The sequence below is a fragment of the Numenius arquata genome, chromosome 2 (assembly GCF_964106895.1).
Source record: "Numenius arquata chromosome 2, bNumArq3.hap1.1, whole genome shotgun sequence".
NCBI lineage: Eukaryota > Metazoa > Chordata > Aves > Charadriiformes > Scolopacidae > Numenius > Numenius arquata.
In genome coordinates this window covers 80889007-80909381 of record NC_133577.1, presented here as the reverse complement: position 1 = coordinate 80909381, position 20375 = coordinate 80889007, and the positions used below count along the sequence as shown (strand labels likewise).

The 20375-nt window shown below is 38.2% G+C and overlaps 1 protein-coding gene across 2 annotated transcripts in view; it reads right to left on the bottom strand.

Moving 5' to 3' along the window:
- The window catches only part of ANKS1B (ankyrin repeat and sterile alpha motif domain containing 1B), a 441596-nt gene that overhangs the window by 169911 nt on the left and 251310 nt on the right, over positions 1 to 20375 (bottom strand). For both annotated transcript variants that reach the window (XM_074144245.1, XM_074144246.1), the window contains exon 16: positions 2823 to 2921. In XM_074144245.1, coding sequence (XP_074000346.1) covers positions 2823 to 2921 — 99 coding nt within the window. The remainder of the gene's footprint in view (positions 1 to 2822; positions 2922 to 20375) is intronic.

The following is a 20375-nucleotide window of genomic DNA, read 5'->3' as shown; positions in this document are numbered from 1 at the left end:
AAATGTTCTCAAATAGAGAATCATTGGGGAAAAATATTTTGAGAAATCTGGGTAAACATACCTTTTCATACTGGTTAAACACTGCATAAGAAACTACAGTGATCAGTTCATCTACATTTTGACAGCTATGTGAAGTTTTTTTCCTATTTAAAACTACTTTAAGCTCTGGAAAGTGGTTCCTTAAAGATGCTATTGGTGTTCGAAATACAGAAATTCATCACTCTTAAGGAAGCCAGCAATTATGAGTGAAAAAAGACAGTCTTTCTTTTCAGCCACTAAATGCCTGTTGCATTTTCAGGCTGCAGAGATGAATATTGATGAGATTAACAAAAAGAGCTTTTAAAAAAGAGTATTTTAAAACCTTGACAATAGATACTTTGCCTGATTTTTACCCTGGAAGCTTATTCAATGCTGCCTAAGTATTTGGCTCTAAGGATGTGTTGTTGCATAGATGTTTTTTAAAGTACTAAACTTCCACCTCAAAATGTGAGTTTAAAAGTATCACAAGACAGGAAACATTAATAGTAAAACTAAAAATAACATCATCAGCAATGTTATTAAGCACTAAAACACAAGGAGTCATCAAGTTTTAAATTAAATGAGGCACAGAAAAGAGGTACATATTCAAAACAAACAAATGAAAAGAATTTTTATCTAATGAGATTCAAATTAGTGAGACTCCAATTATGGTTTGAGATCTTAAAATATTTAGACGATATGCACTATTTTGAATGCATGATGACAGAGCTGAACTTATCAACAAACAAATAGATATACAGAAATGTTTCATGGTTCCTTGCAGGATGTAAAAGGTTTTTAGATTTTCAGCAAGCGGTTATGAATACAGCAAGGATGCATTACATTAGGTAAAACCTACTATGATCCCAATTTGTGGGCCCTGTAACTATTCTGACAGCAGTGCCTTCAAAAGATCTGGGTTTGAATAGGAATTATGTATGTTTACTACGCAAGCTCTCTTGTGTTGCTGAGCCATTTAAGTGAAGAAATGTGATGTGCAGCTTCAGCTTTTGACTGCCTTTGATTTGATGCATTCTTACATCAAAGACACGTAAAGAACTTGCTCCTTAAACACTTTTTCCTAGCTCAACAGGAAAATGCTAAAGACTACCTCAGTGTTATTCAGCCCATGCTTCAAGCCATTCTGTGTTACTTTATTATCTTTGGTTCAGAAGATGTTGATTCTTCCAAGTAACTGCAAAACCAGCTTGTTCTCAACTGGTTTCAAGAGTATCTGTAGATCTTAGTTATGCCCTCCTTTCTCATAGTAAGCACATTTTAAAAAGGCCTCAGTTGGAGTTTTATGACAGAACCTTGCTCTCAGCATTAGTATACTCTCCAAAAGCAGATTTTATTAACAAGGTTTTCATAAACACCAGTTACTGAGTGCAAATAGCACTAAAATTATGATATAGTAAAAATCCATTCATTAATTTTGAACAATTTAAACAAGAATACAAAAAAAGCTGATCTTTAAGAAGTATGAAAAACAGAAAAAATATTTCATCAGCTAAGAGCAGGGACTAAGATTACAAAATTTTGTTTGAATTACAGCATTGCTGGAAAAGTATAAATTCACAGTTAAACCCAAAACATCTACTGTAATTCATCACATGCTACTTTTATATACCCTACTACTTGTACCATTTATCTCTCTTGTCTAAATAGTATGTGGAATATTATTGTCTTCAATAATTTTTCGTGTTTCAGTGCAGATATATTGTAGTATATTGGGACTGGTTAGCACATCCACATGCAGAAATTGTTCACAACTACTTATTTTTCACAAAATAAATCCTTGTTCTCTCTTAGAAGTGACTCAGAGAACTTATCTGGTAATCCATGATGCATCAAAAAGCCTCTTCAAGCAATATCAGCCTCATACTCTGGACTGAAAAGTCCTTTAATAACTCTTCTCATTCTCCAGTATTATCAAATGCAAGCAGACTAATCTCTATTTACATCAATTATTCCACACATACTTCCCCCAGATCACTCCACGCACGTTACACCAGGTTTTATTCCTGCCTTAGTACCTTGCACTAAATATCTGCAGCCTTCTGGGCCTTACTGGTGTCTACTTCTCCTCATTCACTCTCCTTACACAGCTTCCCAAAACCACATAGTAAGTTTTCATGCTAGGCCTACTATCTCGTTTGGAATGCCAGTAGAAGCCTTTACTGATATATTCTGGTATACAAAATACAAGAACTATCCTTTTCTGTCACTGATTTTAAAATCTATGGTTTAATCAGCTAGCACAAAAAGTGATTGGAAAAATGACTGCAAGTTATTCTGCCCACAGCTGAGAAGCAAAATTCATGTACAAGGCAGCAAATCAAATATGAAGCCTGCAGGAGATCTCCACATCTTACATGAAAGGAAGGTATTAGGAAAATAATGTTTCATCCAAGGCTTTTAAGAATACTTATATAAGGGGCAAAGGATTTCCAGGCCAACTGCTATATAAAGACAAACATCTGGGATTCATTGACAGCCTAATTTATACTTATGTAACAACAGTCTATAAAAAGGTTGAAAAGCCAAAAATAATTAAAATAAATTCTAAAAAGCCATCACGTTAAATTGCAGATTTATTCTCCTTTACTTTGTTTGTCAATTACACCTATACAAAGTGGGTCCAATGCAATGATACTACTTTATGCCACATATGCATATGCAAAAAAAACCATGTCTAGAAAAACATTAGAGAGTTATGTTTATCTCCATTCAAAAAAGTATCTTAAACAATGTGAAAGCTGTAGGTGTTGGTTCCCTCACTTTGATAATAACAGAAACTATACCTTTGGGAGAAGCTGGATTGCTTGGAGTATTCTCTGTCTGTGTCCAGAGTTAAGGATTCCTATTTCCAAGAGGTCCTGGTCCTCCATTACGTTGCTTCCCTAAAAATGGGGAAAAAAAAGGTAGAATAAAAATGAAAAAATAGCAGATGCCTTCAATAGCCTGAAACAAACCCTTCTATTGTGTTTAAAAGAGAACACTTAACTTATAGTGTCTGACAAGAATCATAAAATACTGATGATTGCATTCATTTTCATGATGACAAAATACAGTGGAAGGTGCCTAAGCTCATGGGCAATTACTACACTGCTGGCAGCACTGCCAGTGGAGAAAGTGTAGCTCCCACTGAAGCCAAATACCAGATGTGAACCTTCTTTCATTTGGCTGGAACCAAGGACATGACTACAGAAATGTTCAGAAACTCTTCATTTTTTTCATTCCCCTCCTACCTCACCCAGTTCTACATTATGTTCATTTTTTTCCAGACTGGAAATTACTTACCACAGAATAAGATGAGAGGAGTAAACGAGGATAAAATTAGTTTGTTCCTTATTAGTAAAATGGTGAAGAAACTAAAGAGGGGGCGTCATATCAATAACCCCCATACAGTCCCCATCCCCCTGAAATTAACCATAACCAGCCCAGTCCTAACTTTACCCATCACTGAGCTCTTATTTCCCTTCTTGCAGGCAGGTCAAGTAACTCCTAGCATGCAAAAAGCTGAAAAAAGACCATCTGTTCAAACAATACATGAAATAAGTTCCCACAAAAGTCCATAAAATAAGCCTCCACAATTCAATTCCTCTATTATTAGGAGTTGCCAGGAGTAGGACAGGACCGATAGCTACACAAATAAGAGGATAATATGACAACTAAAAGATGATCCTAGAATTCATCAAAAGAGTGGGCAATACAGGGTGAAGTTGAAGGAGTTTGACACCACCTACATAGTTATGTTCAGCAGTTGAAGGTTAAGGCACTTGATTAACTGGCAGTGACTATTGGGAATCACAGGAGGCACAACGGTAGCTTAAAAAGGGAATTGCAGCCAGGGATCAAATCAAGATGGTTCTAAGTAGCCTGGCAATCTTGCATTGCTTTTTCAGACTACTTCATTTCAGACAAAAACTCAGCACTATTTTTTTTTTTTTTTAAAAAAGCTTCTAACTATTACAGTTGCGAACAAAACTTGGAAAAAACAGATGACCTTTCTTGAACTCTTACCCTGTTAGAGTCTCATGACACTAATTTCCTAGATGCAAGAATTCTTATTTTTTGTACTCATTTAACACCATAATGAAATAGGTTTTTATGTGAGCAAATCCATGAAAAGCTGCATCTCCACCTTTCAATTTAGTTTGTTGCTTCTGACTCAGTAGAGCTCTTAAGCAGCAAAAAATCAAATGCTAATAGGTGCATAAAGGAACATGCTTAAATACTTTGCTGAATCAGGGCTTAATAATGGATATGAATTATTTCTGAATATCAAATCTCCTGTCCCACAGCAACATAGCTTTCTTTCAAAAAACACACTGGAATAAGCAATACTTCACCCTGTTCAGCTGCTAAATCTTCAGTCTTTTCAGATGGCCTGATTAGTTTACAGATGTACTCTTGAGGACTCCCAAGTGCTACTCTGCAAGTATCCTGCAAAATCTAGGGGAGGTCTTTTTAAGGCAATCATGGAAACTTTGCAGAGCTATTACATTTAAAATTATATTTCACAGTAAGTGGTATGATTTAAGACTACAAGTCTGCAAATCATATCCTGAAAGAATTTGTGTGCAGCATTCAGAACAGAAGCAGGCAGAGACCTGCTCTAAAGGGAGAAGCTGTGCAATCACGCCAATTTAAGCAGATCGCAGGGTGTAAGAATGAATGCAGCACAGGCTGTGCAAACAGCGATAGTGATGATGTGGGGTTAATGCCCCCTTCATCTCCCTGGTAAACACATACAAAATATTATTTCCCATTCTTCCTTTCTCCTTTAAATAACCTAAAGGAGGCTGGAAACTTACAGGAAGGACTGGGGAAAAAAAAACCTTCCATTTTTGGGCTGGATTCTCCAGCTGCTGGAAATAGCTAGCATAAATGGATTTAAGGAAACTGAGCCAACTGAAGTTCCAGTCCAAAACAAAGGCTATACATTTTCATTCATTTTGATAAATGCAGCTATTTTGTTTACAGCTATTGCTTTCAGTTCATTTCACTGTTTTTCAGATTTCACCTTTCATCGCTGCATGATGTTTATGCATAATCATGGTATACTCATCATTGAGTTACTACACAATGTTTACTGGTGACAGTAACCTTGGCATCCAGCTTCAAATATTACAATGTTTAAAAACCAATTCAACTAACACTTCGGCACAGGAAAAATCCTGTCTATTTGCACATAGTTGCAGCATAAAAGTTGCAGAGAAAGCACTATTTTATTAATTCTTCACTATTGTTTTTTCCTTATATATAACTTCATATATTTCGTTTCTTTGCAGTTAGTATTACATATTCTTTAAAGTGTGTCAAGGCTACAAAATCAAATATTTAAAATTCAGGAAACCCTGGAATTCATGTTGCCTCCTTGCCCCCAGTCTAAGAAGGCAGCAACCTGGTCTTTCAAAGTGCTCAGGTTTTGGAGCTTTTGGTGTGTGTTACCATCAGTGTCAACAGTAGCAGACAATTCTCTCTCCTGTAAAACAGACTTCTTTGTCTCCTGCCATGGAGCTAAACCAGCTCTTCCACAAGAGCAAGTCAGGAAACTTTAGATATTCAGTATAATCCACGACTGCTTAACATAGAGGAGTAAACTGGTAGTAGTAGAAAGCTGCTATCTGCTTTGCAGACATACATAAAGAGAACGAAACAGTCCCCTGTATTCTTATCTCTCTGGTGTCTGTTCCCATTCTCCCCTTAATCCCAGTCCTCGATTCTTTTTTTACCTGATTACTCTTCTTGTGCTCCTCCGGTATCCTTCCATACGCTCCTACATTGAGAGTGAGGAAAACCTAACTTCCTTCTGTGGCAGATCAGAGACAAGAGGAGAAATTCTCTCCCTGCTCTTAGCTGCCATGCAAACATTTATTATAAGCTGGGCCAAATTTAACCTCAATAAACTTTACAGAGGTGACATGATAAATGTAATTAAAATGAATATGAATGCAAGATTGTCTTTTCACATTATTTCAGCCTTAGAAATAGCTGAGCTATACTAGCTGAAACATCCACCAAGAAGAAATTATTCTAGTACACACCTAGAGAATTTGAGTCAAAAGATATAACTTTGATATGCTTATACACAAAACAGGTTCTTATAAGAGGAAATATGGAACAGCAATCTCTAGTGGGGTCTTATTATGGTCTTATTATGTAATAAAAACATAAGAGACTGTGATAGTGTAGTTTCTTAAGTCTATAGGAAAACTTAGTTGAAAGGAAAACTTACTTCTCAAAATTTAAAGCAGTAAGGAATTTATCAAAATTGCTTATACTAGGACAGATTCAGATCTTGCTCACTTCAGCTTACACTGTTGAAATTCCTGTCTTGCTAATGAATAAGAAATAGTCTTACTTATGAATTAGAAAGATCCTGCTTCTGAGATTCCAGTTAGGAAAGAGTGTAGCTGACCCTCGCCCCCCAGGATTTGTGGTTCTGCACAGCTCTCAGGAATATCATCTTTTTCCCTGTAAGAAACGCACAGGAAGCCAATCTCCTGAGTAAGAAGGCAGTAGTTTCACAGAACAGTTGGGCTCAAGAAGGAAGGAAAAACGACTCTGCATGTGGGAGACTGGAGGCATATGAAAAACAACATAATTTAAAACCCCAGAAATTTTGCCAAAATGTGAGATAGTTCCTATAAATAAGTTCAGAACATAATGCATAATGGTACACTATGAGATAAAGATTTTACTGGCATTTGTTCTGGTTCCTCCACACAAAATCACCACTGGCACTCTCCACCTGAAGTTAATACAGTCTTTCCCAAAAATGCTGGATTAGACCTTTATACCAGATTCCAAGCTTATGTAAGTACAGATATATGTATATGGAATCTTTAGAAAACAATTCAGTCTGGAATATCTCAGATTTATAGAAAAAAAGTGACTCTATTAAAAATAGCCTAATTTTAACACATTAAACAGCTCAAAGAACCTCTACAATCCAATCAAAGCAAAAGATTCATAAACTTGTAGACAACTTCATTTACTATGAAAAGAGAAAAACTTTCAAGATTCTTAAAATTAAAAAGACCAATATGCATTCTACATCCTGCAGGAACAAAAGTACTTTGAAAATTTGTCCCCGAAGATAAAAAAATATAGTGATTAGAAAAACATTTTAGAATTTAGATTAGATATTAGGAAGAAACTCTTTACTGTGAGGGTGGTGAGGCATTGGAACAGGTTGCCCAAAAAAGTTGTGGATGCCCCATCCCTGGAAGTGTTCAAGGCCAGGCTGGATGGGGCTTTGAGCAACATGATCTAGTGGGAGGTGTTCCTGCCCATGGCAGGGGAGGGTGGAACTAGATGATTTTAAGGTCCCTTCCGACTCTGACCATTCCATGATTCTACGGTATGATTCTATGGCAGGAAGGACCGTATGTTTCTCATTGCCCCAATTTTGTACCTATGTTTTTAATCTTCCTTCATATATTTTCTGTGCTGAAAACCTATGGTGAAAAATTCCAGTGTCTGGTTCTGTCACTGAAGTAAAATAGTGCAGAAGCTTTAAAACAGCTGGCAGATACATCACTAGTCTTATCCAAAAACTCAACCACTGAAGTTGGAAGAGATGGCTTGTGGGGAACAAACCACCTGCATATGCTTTTGATCTTATTCCTGTTCTTCACTTTGGCTGATGAATTGAAAACCTGATAGAGGTCGGAGAGAGGTTTCAGAGATTTTCATTGCAAAGTTCTGAGAAAAGAAACCTCAATGGGGAGGTAAATGCATATGCATCACTTCATGTAAACAGAGCAAAAACTGACTGAAAGAGAAAGAAAAATTACTTTTGCATTTAAAGCTTTTTTCTCCCTTACAAAAGAAAAGACAGTTATGTAAGAAATTGAAGATTTGGGAGAGTTCTGGCTACAGGCTGGCAATGGCAGCTAAACCAGCTTTTTCTATGCTCAGCTTTATCAGCTAGCAGAGGAGAAGTAGTAAATCTGGTGCCTAAAGCTGTGTAAGAGCTGCTACTCACCAGGTTGAGTTGAATTCATTTGCTGTGCAGCCATTCCTGACACCAAGTTTAGCTGGAGATGCCAAGTGCTACTGGAAGTGGCAACAACTTCGGGTAACTTTTTTATGCTTCTGGTGTATTGGAAATTGGTTTGCCCAAGAGCAGGGTTGGTGTGGGCAAGGGAAGGATGACTTCTGAGGTGAGTACAGTGATGATGTGGCAGCACTGGTGATTGTATCACTGTCATTGCATGGGGAGTGCTTTATGCTCTTCTTTGCCCTCTTCTAGCCACCCATATAGTGGGTGATGCACCATCAACATAATGAGATCAGTAGGGACTCTAAAAAGCTGGTACAGGTGGCACCTAACACATAGCAATAAGTAGGATCATGGTGTATGCATATCACAGACAAAGCCTGATAGGTGTTCAAAGTGCCTTGCCAATGTCTCTATCAATGTGTATTGCACTGAATTTCACCGACTGACTGAAACTGGACACCGCAGGAGCACAGCTGGGGGGGCTTGAATGGAGTTCGGGCAACAGACGTCATACTTGGGCTTACAGGGCTGCTGGAAATATGACCTGACACAGATAGGAAAAAAGAGAATATAAAGGTGGTACACTTAGCTGGAGTACCTGAGAACACCATCGTTCCTGCGACTCAGATAAGAGAGGTGGGACCAGGGAAGGAGCAGATGGGACTGTTCTTCCATTATGCATGCTTGGAGACTGAAGTGAGACCTACAGCACCAAAGAGCTTATTCTTTCTTATCCCTTTCACTCCAAATGTATAACTAGGAAGGGAGCAGGCATCTGGTACCAGTGGGAACAAGGACTGTTATAAAGCAGATCCTCAACAGCTCACTTAAAACTGCCTCCTCCTCAGTCTGAATTGCTTTGCTTCTCACCCACCTAATCCTAATATCCTTCCAAACCGCATCCCCTGGAAAAAGTTGACATCTAGACTGTCCTCTGGCTGGGAAAAAATTAGAGACATCTCACAATGTGGTTAAAGACCCATTGAATAACCAGGACTTTTCATTTTCATTATCTAAATAATATGCCAGAAGGTTTACAAATTTTCACCACAACATAGCTTTTCCACAAGGTAAAAGAGAATATTTCTTAGAGACTTGCAAGAAATGACTAGAGAAATGTAGCTTTCAATAATGAACACTGCCTCTTATTACTGCAAAAATTTCAGGCAGTGTCACGTGTTTCATTTCCAAACAAGAACTGGCAAACGACCAGAATTTAGCAAGCTTCAGTATGAGTGAAAAGGTTGCCTCTCACTAGTATTGCCACTGTTAACATGAAAACAAGATCTGTAAGAATCATTATTGAGTGAAATGCCTAACTTGTACTTTCAGGTCAGAAAGATTTATCGGATTCCTGGAGATACTGCAGAAATTGTTATTTCACCTACAAATCTGACAAGAGTATCTCAGAAAAATCCCCTGCAGAAGCATGAAATTTGCCTTAAGGGAAAGAGATTGATTATAAAATATGTTTGGAAAAAAGAAGCGAGCATGTTGCAAAATAATCATTTGATAACATTCTTCTAAAACTATTTTGCTTTTAAACTACTAATACTGATACTCATTCTCAATTCTCACCTTGCTCTCTTGTCAGTCTTTACATTTATGTCTTTCTTAGCAATTAAAAACCCCACAAAACCGAAGAGAAAACTGGAAGAAAGTTTTGCATGTTACTGTCATTTCATCAGGAAGTAATAATAAACTACTATTGAAATGTTAACTAAAAAAGGCCATTTAACTCATAGATAAGAGAGGGGTGATAGCAATTCAGAGCCCTAATTTTCGAACTATGCATAAAGACAGAAGGTGATGTAAGTAGGATCAGTTTAAAAAGGAGTCCAAGAGACCCCGAGTCCTGATCTACGTACGATCATTTTAACAATCTCTCTCTGGTTCATATTCGGCTCTTCCAGAAGTGATCCTGAAGTACCCAGTGCCATCAAAAGCTTTTCAAGTATTAATATTCAAATGAACATATATTCTCAGACCTTTCACACAACAGTAATAGTTAATTAAAATATAGTGATAATTAAACAATGCTGATAGCTGGGACAAGGATCATTGTAGGAAGAATTTCTGCTATTTTTATCCCCTCTCCCTTGTAGCACTGATTCATTACAACTAACACAATTGTCACATGCAAATTAGCTGTACAGATAAGGTGGCAATTGAAAAAATTACCTCTGATGTCGCACTTGGCCCACTTAATTACTAATGCTGTTGACCCAACTCTGTCTGCCTATTTAGTCATAACAATTCAATATAATAATTATTAATACTTACCTAAATTACATCTTAATGTCTTGAATGTATATTGTGAAGATAATTTCACTTCATTTGAGTTATGAAAATTCCAGAGAGTCTATATTGTACCGTTATTCAGATTACTTGAGATAAATGCTAGTTAGCCTAGATGCTAAATTTCTCAAAGGACCCACTTTAAAATCAATATTATTGTGAGCTAATTAACAGACTTCTAAATTCTCAGAAAAATATTCCTTTCTCCAGTAAGCGTTTAAGTTTGGGAAGTGCAGAAGGAGCAAACATGGTATTTTCAGACATAACAGAAATGCTGAATACCTGCTCTGCACGTAACATGGAGATCTGTTTAACCTTGGAGTTAACGCTGGTGGTTTTGTAATAAATGTGAAAACTCTATTCACCTTCCAGAATGTCTCACAGAATTATTGCCTTCCTCACATTTTTATAAACCCTAGCCATGCTGTTTTGAATGTGAGCCACCCAAATCAGCCCGGAGAGTACAAAATGCAGAGTCAAAGACTGTAAAATTCTGGGCACGATCCATGTCTTAAAAGCAGATTATTTACAGAAAGGGTCTGTGAAATAGAAGCAAGGAAAACGTATGCTCAAGAAAATACTTAAGTCTTCACACATATGGCCTAAAGTTACAACTGAGGTCTTGGAAGCGCTTGTTCATCTCCTGCCTGCAGCTGAACCCCGGTCAAACTGGCAGCTTTACCTTTGGGCTGCTCGGTGTTTGAGTCCTCTGTTCTGAGCAGACAGAGCAGCTTGGAAACCACATGAGACCTTGGAGTGAGTTTAGAAAGTAGGCCCTCTTCTTAGATGCCATCAGAGCTTGATCTGGTAGGAAGTCTCAGAGCATGCCCAAGGCAGAAACACAGGAGCAAGGCATGAACTGGCACCTGCTCTCGCAAAAATGTGATGGAAGGAGAAAGAACGGCTTTATCTTTCTTCCTCATAGCACAACCCAGCTGTTAGAGGATTCATGCAGAAGGCAGGAGATCAGGTTCATGTCTTTCTCAAACTCTTATTTCCTAAAAAGAGAGCAAGCTATGCAACAACTGATATGAAAGTGCACTCTGGGGTTGAGGACGAATTGTTCACTGGTCCTGCTGAAACTTAATTGCTGTGAAGTTTAGTCAGTAAGCCAGAAAGGAATATTATCCTTTTCACCAGTGACAGCTGGCTGTGGTAAATCAATCTTCTTGTGCTAGAAACGTTTCTGGTTTACATCCAGTGACTGCCAAATACCAAAAGCAGAGAAAAAGCTAAAAATTCAGGACTTTCTATTTCTTTCAACCAAGTATCCTAACTTTTGAGATACAGACGCGTGCTTATGGTGCATACTGTAACTTGAAAGAAAACAGTGAGCCAGCTGTCTTCATCAAAAGGGACCACTTCTATGTCAAGACCCAGGAAACAGCACAGGAAATCCGGCCTCCAAATGGCATTGCATGCAGGGCTGCAAGGGGAGGCAAAACTTTCAGATATAACTCCTGCTCTGGAGCATCTTATGGCTTCCTCTGCTTAGCATTGCAAACCTCTTTCTTAATCGCTTTTCTCTTCCGATTAAGTTATGCAGGGTCTTGTGTGCCTAATTCAGTTGTAGGGATCCTGCTCCCAGAGACAAGAACTGTAGAGGCAAGTGTGGCAATGCTCACTATTGCTGCAGCTAACAGTGTTTTTAATATGGTCTTGGAGGCCTCACCTTGCTGTTTGGAGTCCACTCCGTGCACTGCAAAATGAAGGCACTGTCTTACTTGCGGATGTCCAAATAATTTTCAGACCTAGCTGCTAGTAATTGGAGGCTGCTAGGTGAACTGAACTTGCTGCTATGTTCAATATTACTAAATGTAATAAAATATGAAGCAGCTCCCAAAAATGAGAAAGAGTGGAAAATTAATGGTGTTTCCTATGAGTCACTGATTTGCTATGTTTAAATGTGTTTCATGTTCCACCATTTTGCTTTTAATCTGCAGTGGTGAAGCAAGGGTAAAAGGTAAGAGAGCTGGTAAGCTAATAAGGAACTGGAATATACTAACTTTCTCTAGGTGAAAATTAAAAGGGTGCAGGGAAAGCATGCAGTCAGGCTTGCCTGTGAAATGCAGTCGTTATGTTGAGACCCACTTTGACATATTCCTACAGGTTTTGCTTGCTAAGGCAGGCACAATGAATAGCAGGATTGAATAAGGTATTGTCATCTCCCACTGCACACAGATGAGATTTCTGTTACACGTGATTTTTCTTATACAAACCGTTGTGATTTATTTCTATGGTATGTAGAAGATATTACTAGCCAGGTCCCTGAAGCCCAATAGGTATGCGGAGATGGCCTCCATTTTCTTCAAACCCTTTCTAAAAATAAGAGAACATTTGATTAAGGGTTGACAATTTTCTTTTCTTCCTTTGCTTGTTCTTGTAATTCATTTCACATGGGAAGTGGGCTGTGTTTTTCTTATCCCTTCCAATTCAGCAGCCGGGCGGCTGGCTTTGTGGGCCCACTCCCGTCACCACGGCAACCAGTAGATCGCTGTGATGTGATCCCATGCGCTTTATGTCACTACACGGTACTATTGTTCTCCAGCAACAATTTGGGAGATGCATTTCCCTATTCTCATGCAGGAGGATTAATTATCATTCCACTGGTCATCTTGCATGTCACGCATGGACTACAGCATCATATTAGGATGCGATTTTCTTCACATGTAGTGACTTCAAGAATGATTGCTTTGCACCATGTAGCCTATGTTCAGCAACAAGCAGACACTGGTCCTCAGAAACATGCTAGAGGATCTGAATCGAGGCTGTAGTTCTCAAGAATCATCAGTATGACCATACTAGCTGAGATCAAAAGTCTCTCTAACTCATTGGCTCAGTGTCTCTGCTAGTGGCCAAAACTGCCCAGAAAAGCAAAATATATAAATAATTTGTCTTATATAATGTTTTTTTTCCCACTCTCATCTTTGGGCTAATTTAAAGTTAAGCATATGGGCATTTAGCTACACTAAAGACTGAGTGCTGATACATAGCAGGCAGAAAACCTGATTTTGCTAAATACAAATCCACCATAGATTTCAACAGATACATAAGACTCAGCTACTCTTTCGCATTTGGAGGAAGCTGATTTACCATCCCTTTTCTAGATCACAGCAAATCACCCAGTGCAAAGCACTGCAAAGCTTATTTCTTTTTATGTGTTGCAGAGATGGCAGCAGCCCTGGACTAGTCTTCTTACAAATTAACTTTGGGATGATTTTTTCCACAACAATCAAAATAAGAGCAGCCTCTTCAAAACTGTGTTATAATGACAGGCCCAAACTTGTACAGTACATGGAAGAAAGGATACTTAGAATCAGAATTAGAAGGGTCAGAAAGGATCTTCAAAGATCATCTAGTTGCCCTGCCATAGGTAGGGACATCTTTCGTGTTGCTCAAAACCCCATCCAACCTGATCTTGAATACTTGCAGGGATGAGTCATACACCACTTCTCTGGGCAATCTGTTCCAGTGTCCCATGACCCTCACTGTAAAAAAAGTTCTTCCTTATGTCTAATCTGAATCTACCCTCTTTCAGTTTAAAGCCATTGCCCCTTGTCCTGTCACAACAGGCCTCGGTAAAACGTCTGTCTCCATTTTTCCTATAAGCCTTTTTATATATTGGAAGGCTACAAAAAGGTATCCTTGCAGCCTTCTTTTCTCCAGGTTGAACAGCCCCAACTCTCAGCCTGTCCTCAGAGAAGAGGTGTTCCAGCCCTCTGATCATTTTCATGGCCCTCCTCTGGACCTGCTCTAACAGGTTCATGTCTTTCCTGTGCTGAGGACCCCAGAACTGGATGTACTACTCCAGGTGGGGTCCTACCAGAGTGGAGTAGAGGGGGAGAATCACCTTCCTTGACCTGCTGGCCACACTTCTTTTGATGCAGCCCAGGGTACGATTGGCTTTCTGGCCTGCAAGCACACATTGCCAGTTCATATCCAATTTTTCATCCACCAGTATCCCCAAGTCCTTCTCTGCAGTGCTGCTCTTAATCAATCCCTCCCCTGGTCTGTACTGATATTGGGGATTGCCCTTACCCAGGTGCAGGAACCTGCACTTGGCTTTGTTGAACTGCATCAGGTTCACATTGGCCTACCTCTCAAGCCTGTCAAGGTCCTTCTGGATGGCATCCCTTCTATGCATAAAGGAGATATTTCACTCTCTGCCCTTTACTGATCCCTAAAACACTTGAACAAGGTGTAAGTGGACAACGAGTCCAATGAATGAGGGAAAGACATTACATTTATGCTAACTTTATCTAAAAATTAAAGGTTCCATTTTTGAAAACAACTGGGGAGCCACTGATACATATGAAGTGAACTCTGGAGTGACTCACTGATCATTGCATTTCTTAATATTTCTGTGTCACTGATCACTGCATTTCTTAATGTTTTTGTGTCAACCCATGACAATGTATTTTTAATATTAAACAGTAGCATTTCATGTAGCATGGTCTGGCTATGTCAACAATAATACAGCAACTGTCACCCAGGACCTATTAAAAAACCTGTGTAGCTATTGACTGGATTTGATATAAAATATTAATTACCACAGGCATCAAAATAGTTTGCCCACAATTGTTAAGTATTTTGCCATTGAACAATAACATTTATAATTCTGAAATGTAAAAAAACCCAAACACACTGAATAAATAAACAAACAAATGCAAAATCAGATTTCAGGCTTTGTGAGCCAGACACTAAACTGTCTACTTTCTGCTCCCTTCCTCCCTTCTTAGCTCTTTCTTCTCCCTGTGTAACTTATTCCCAGTCCACATATTGTATTCAGACATAGTTCTAATAGTGTGACCTTTTTTCTGTTCACATTCTCTGCTTTACTTACACATTTTTCACTCTTTTGCAAGTATTCTTGTATTGTTTATATCAGATACAACACTAAAGCAGTAATTAGAACACCATAGTTCTGTGTTTTCTGCCCATAACTGAGCAGTTACATGGTACAAATACTCACACAACATGACATTTTTATACCTATCCATAAATTACTTGCATATATAATGCCAGGCATAATCTTTTATTACCAGTGAATGTAAGAAAAAAATCCACACATTTGAAGAAGTATGTTCTCAGAAATAGAGCTATGTAACTTGTCTCCAGCCAAAGCAATTACTAGCTATGAAACTTATAGTCACATATTGGTCTTATACAGACAGTCCTACCATGTTGATATAGCGCTTTGAACTATCCCTCCTGTCTAGCAAATAGTATTTGGTTTCAAGAATCATCTATATAAAGGTAAACTTGTTCATTTTTTTTGTCTGAGGAGCTGATTATTCTTCCCATAGACATGCTGTGTTTTCTTAAAAATATGAATTAACATGTTCAAAACCAATGAGAAGACAGCTTGGTATATTCTTACGGTAGTATTACATTTATGCACACTGATCCAGTCCCAAAACACTATGGAAGGTTTCTGCAATGTTGCTACACATCTGATTTTCCAAGTATGCATGCTAGGATATCTACTGTCAGAGTCAGTAACCTGATTCTCTAATATTTTATTTCCCTCAGTCATAAGGAAACCTTCATGAAAGTCAGTCCACTCTTCTTCCTGATGCTACTGTGATGAGTGTCTCCACCAATCCCTTCTCTGTCAAAGGGCACTGCATTCGACAACTAACATTTGAGAGTCTTTGGGGCCTCCCTGTATCCAAATTCAGGCAGTTCTTTTATTGAAGCTTTGAAGATTTCTTTGTAGGCAACTTTCTTCTAATTTAACTTTTCTTTGTGATAAAAAAATGCTACCAATGGTCCTGGTGAACACTTGGGAGTCTCACTGACCCCTTCTGCATCTAATATTGGGTCCAAAACAGACCAGCACTACCAACAAACAGGTTAATAAACTGTAGGCTCCTGATCTAGTAACACAAGATTGTGGGAGAGTGTAACTTCACTTGATATAATTTCTGTATTTCAGTAAAACTTCTTAAATGGAAAGGTTACTTCAATGAATAAAATGGACAAAATAAGAACTGCTGATCCCCATTACACATTAAAGGAATGTCGCAAAGTCTCAAAGCTACAAAACACCAGAATGAAGACTGTTCAACACTGGCTTACCACCCTTAGCCCCTATATGGCACCGTGCACATAGTGTAATTATATTTCTGAATTATCTGTTAATTCAGTGCAGGGAGATGCATGGTACTTAGTAAATAAGACAGCTACTATTTCTTTTTTTAGCCTTTATCCTTCTCTGTGTGGGTCTATGTCTTATATATAGTCTTCCATTGAAGACTTCACCAGTAGAGAATGACTCACTTCTGACTTTTTTTAGACATTCATTGAAATAATATTAGACAGCTCCAAAAGAGGAGCTAATACATTTTATAAGACTCCTTCAAGGCAAGGTGGCATTTTAATACACATTATACAGAGAAAGAATGAAAGTAGAAATAATTAGGGCCAGATTTTATTTAAAAAAAAGAAATCTATTAGTTGTCAGTACCTAAATGCAGGGATTGTTTTCTTCCATTTCAATGAGTACTTAGTTAGTATCTACATATGTATTCAAAGGACAACTGTAGTCAAATGCAGTTTTAGTTGTGAGCACTCACATTTCAGCAAATCCAAATTCCGCTCCTTCCTTTCCACTTGTATACCAAAGGATTTGCAGTGCAACAGCTTTATCAGAAAAGCTTGTCACAATTTGTAGCTAGCTGTCCAGATAAATCAGAAGGCTGAGACACCTTGGAAAACAGAAAAATCTGAATAATAAGGTACTACAAGTCATGCTGGAGAGCATGGTCAACTTTCTGCAAGGAGTCAGCTTAAGCCCAGCCAAGAAAACTAGCTCTCACTCAGCATCAGCTCTATTGGACCAGAGCTGCATCCCAAAGAGTGACAAGAATGTCTCTCTGAGAAACATCCAGGTAAATGTCCTTCTGCTTTTGTTCAAGGCTCCTTAAAATGTTTTAAGTCAGTAAAAGAATGTAGATGTGAAGCAGATTACCTCTGTTCCCCTCTGTTTTCTTTTATTCCTCCCCTTCCTTCCTCCCTCCCTCTCTTCCTTCTTCCCTTCCTTCCTCCCTCCCTCCCCCCTCCCTTCCTTCCTTCTTTCCACTCTTCCTTCCTTCCTTCCTTCCATTTGGACACAAAAAAGACACACAGAAATTTCTACTGAAGAAAGAGGAAATGGAGACAAGGAGTCCAGCCCACAGGGGTAGTGTGGGAGGGAGAGAACTCAGAAACACAGACCCTCTCCTCTTTTTGGGAGAGGGTCAGATACAATCTCAGAAATAAAAAGAAAGGAAGAGTGGTACCCAAAGAGCTTCAGGAGAGACAAGAGGAATGCTAAGAAACAGTTTCTTCCATGAGTTTGGGCTACAGAAGCAATAAAATGCAGGAATTCAAGATTAAAGTAATGACAAATTACATATAACTAGCTCATACACAGAAAGTATTCCTGATTAATTTTGTTTGGGGCATAAAAATATTAATAAGTATTAAATACTTGTTTTGTTTCCCTGCATTATTTTTAGCTTGAGTCCAATCATTGATGCTGAATTTATTCAGAACTTAACTGAAAGTACTCAGTGAGATTCCTCAGGCGATCTGGTTACCTCTGAGAAACTGTGCTTTCCAACTGCAGGTAGTTAGAAACCTGTACTATCAAAGGACAGACATAAGCAGATAACTGGCCACAAGATAGCTCTTAATATACAGGTATTTATGTATCAGGATCCTCTCTTGATTTCTTGTATTTGGGCCAGCAATATTACATAATTTCCTAGCCAGATAATTAAGGAAATAGAGGAGCATCTTCCCCAAACTCATAATCCAAATCAAAGGCTGATCTCAGAAAAGACCCTTAGATATAGTGTCCTATGCATTCTCCATGGACCAGGCTTCTTCTGCATGTGCTAGCAAGTGTTGTCTTTATTCTCTTTCCCTTGAGTTTCTCTTTCCCCTTACTGTTCAAGAAGGATGGAAATCAGCATGCATTTTAAACAAATGCATATATGAAGCTATTATACGCACAGCAGAGCTAGGAGACAGAAAGAAATCAAACCATACAAGCAGGGACAGCAGAATTTGCTGACAAAAAGCCTGATATTACAAGGAATCAAAGATTTGTCTGTATCTGGGTTCTTTGGCATAAAATTCCACTCTTGCTGCATAAAGTTATTTTTCTGGGCAGATCTACTATTTCTACAGGCAATAAAACAAGTACTTAAAAAATCAGAACGTCAGGAAATAAAAAGTTCATGGACAGAATAGACACATTTCCAAATTCCAAGAGAAATGGAAAATGAAATAAAATAACTTGCATTGTCAATTTATAATTCCTTTCTGGCAACAAGAGGGATGTCTAGGGAATTCAGAGAAGCTAACAGAACTATAATATTCATACTATATTTAAAAATGGATCAAGGCTAAAAACCAACTCAGTATTGTGCAATCTTTTATCCTAATGCAGCATAGCAGCCAAGAACTATTATTGCTTTATAAACGCCATCTTAACTTACTTCAAGAAGTGGGCTTTCTATGTGATTTAAAGGGGAGCTGTTTGGAGAGAGCATACCTGAAGCAGTGAAAAAGCTGTTAAATAGTGTGGCTACTGAAGAATAAAAGTTGTCAATCATTTCAGATGATGCAGATATATTTATTTTTAGTGTAAGCTGTAAGATTCCAGTGAATAAGATGCAGATATTTATCCCCTTCTGGAACAGGTTGCCCAGGGAAGTTGTGGATGCCCCATCCCTGGAAGTGTTTAAGGCCAGGCTGGATGGGGTTTTGAGCAACCTGCTCTAGTGGGAGGTGTCCCTGCCCATGGAGGGGTGTTGGAACTAGATGATCTTTATGGTCCCTTCCAACTCTAAAAATTCAGTGAAATTCAGTGAAAACAGGAATATACACAACTGTGTGCTGTGTTCCTTTTAAATTCCTTTTATTCTATTTTTTTTTTAAATAATTTTATTAAGAAGTATTCCTGTATGAAAGAAATAAGAATAAGCTGTAAATTTCTATAACATATAGGCCACTGTTTTTATTCTATTAAGTCTATTATTGCCTTCCACTGCAAAGCTTTCCATGATTTACCTACATTGCAAATACATTTATAAACTGATTGTCCTTTGAATCTTTAGTTTTTCACTCTTAAGAGTAAAAATTTTTAGACTTTCCGTCTCTCTTAACCTTTAAACTTTCTGTTGCTTTTTATGAACTTTACATGTTGTCATGTTTTCCATATTTTTCATTAGTTATGAAGAATAGCGTTATAGACATCATTCTATACACAAACATTTCCAATGCTTGAAGATTTATCATTGCTCTGTTTGGTAAAAAAGTCATCTAGAAGGTTTTGGCCTTAAATAAATACATAGCAAGAACATTGTATCAGTGTTACATCCCTTATGAGTTATTAAAATGTCACGCTTTATTCTGATTATTAGAAATTTCATCTACTTTATCAATCTAACTTCCAGATGAAATAATTGCTACTAGTTTCTCATAAACTTGTATTTAGGAATAGACAACTCCTTACATATGTAGTCTCAGAATACAGTTCACCGGTGCTTGTACACCAAGATGAAGGCCAGTGTCTGCACTAGGCAGGCTTTTAGCTCAAGCACAACATTTCATATTAACATTTAACATATTGCTAGAACAGATGGGACTAATTCCAGTCCTCAAGTACCGTACTCACAAATATGTACCATGAAAAAGTTTCACTTTTAGTGGTGACTGTACATGCAATGGCTCTCAATGGCTGGATTCGGTGCTTTGGGTAAGACTGAGCCCAAGAAACCGATATGTACATTGGACAAGCTCTTTTCTCTCAGACTGCCGTAGAATGAACTTCCCAAAGGGGCACATATACACCAGATGTCACTAACCTGAATGGCAGAGGTGAGTGGAAGGACATTCCAAGGCATATATGGGTGTGTGGATTGTTTACCAAGTATACAGCCTGAAGTCCTGTCTGTGTGCCTTGTATGCACAACCTTATGTGGAATAACATTTAAATACAGACAGCCAAATATTCCAGAATAACCAGAGAAACCCTCACCTTAACTTA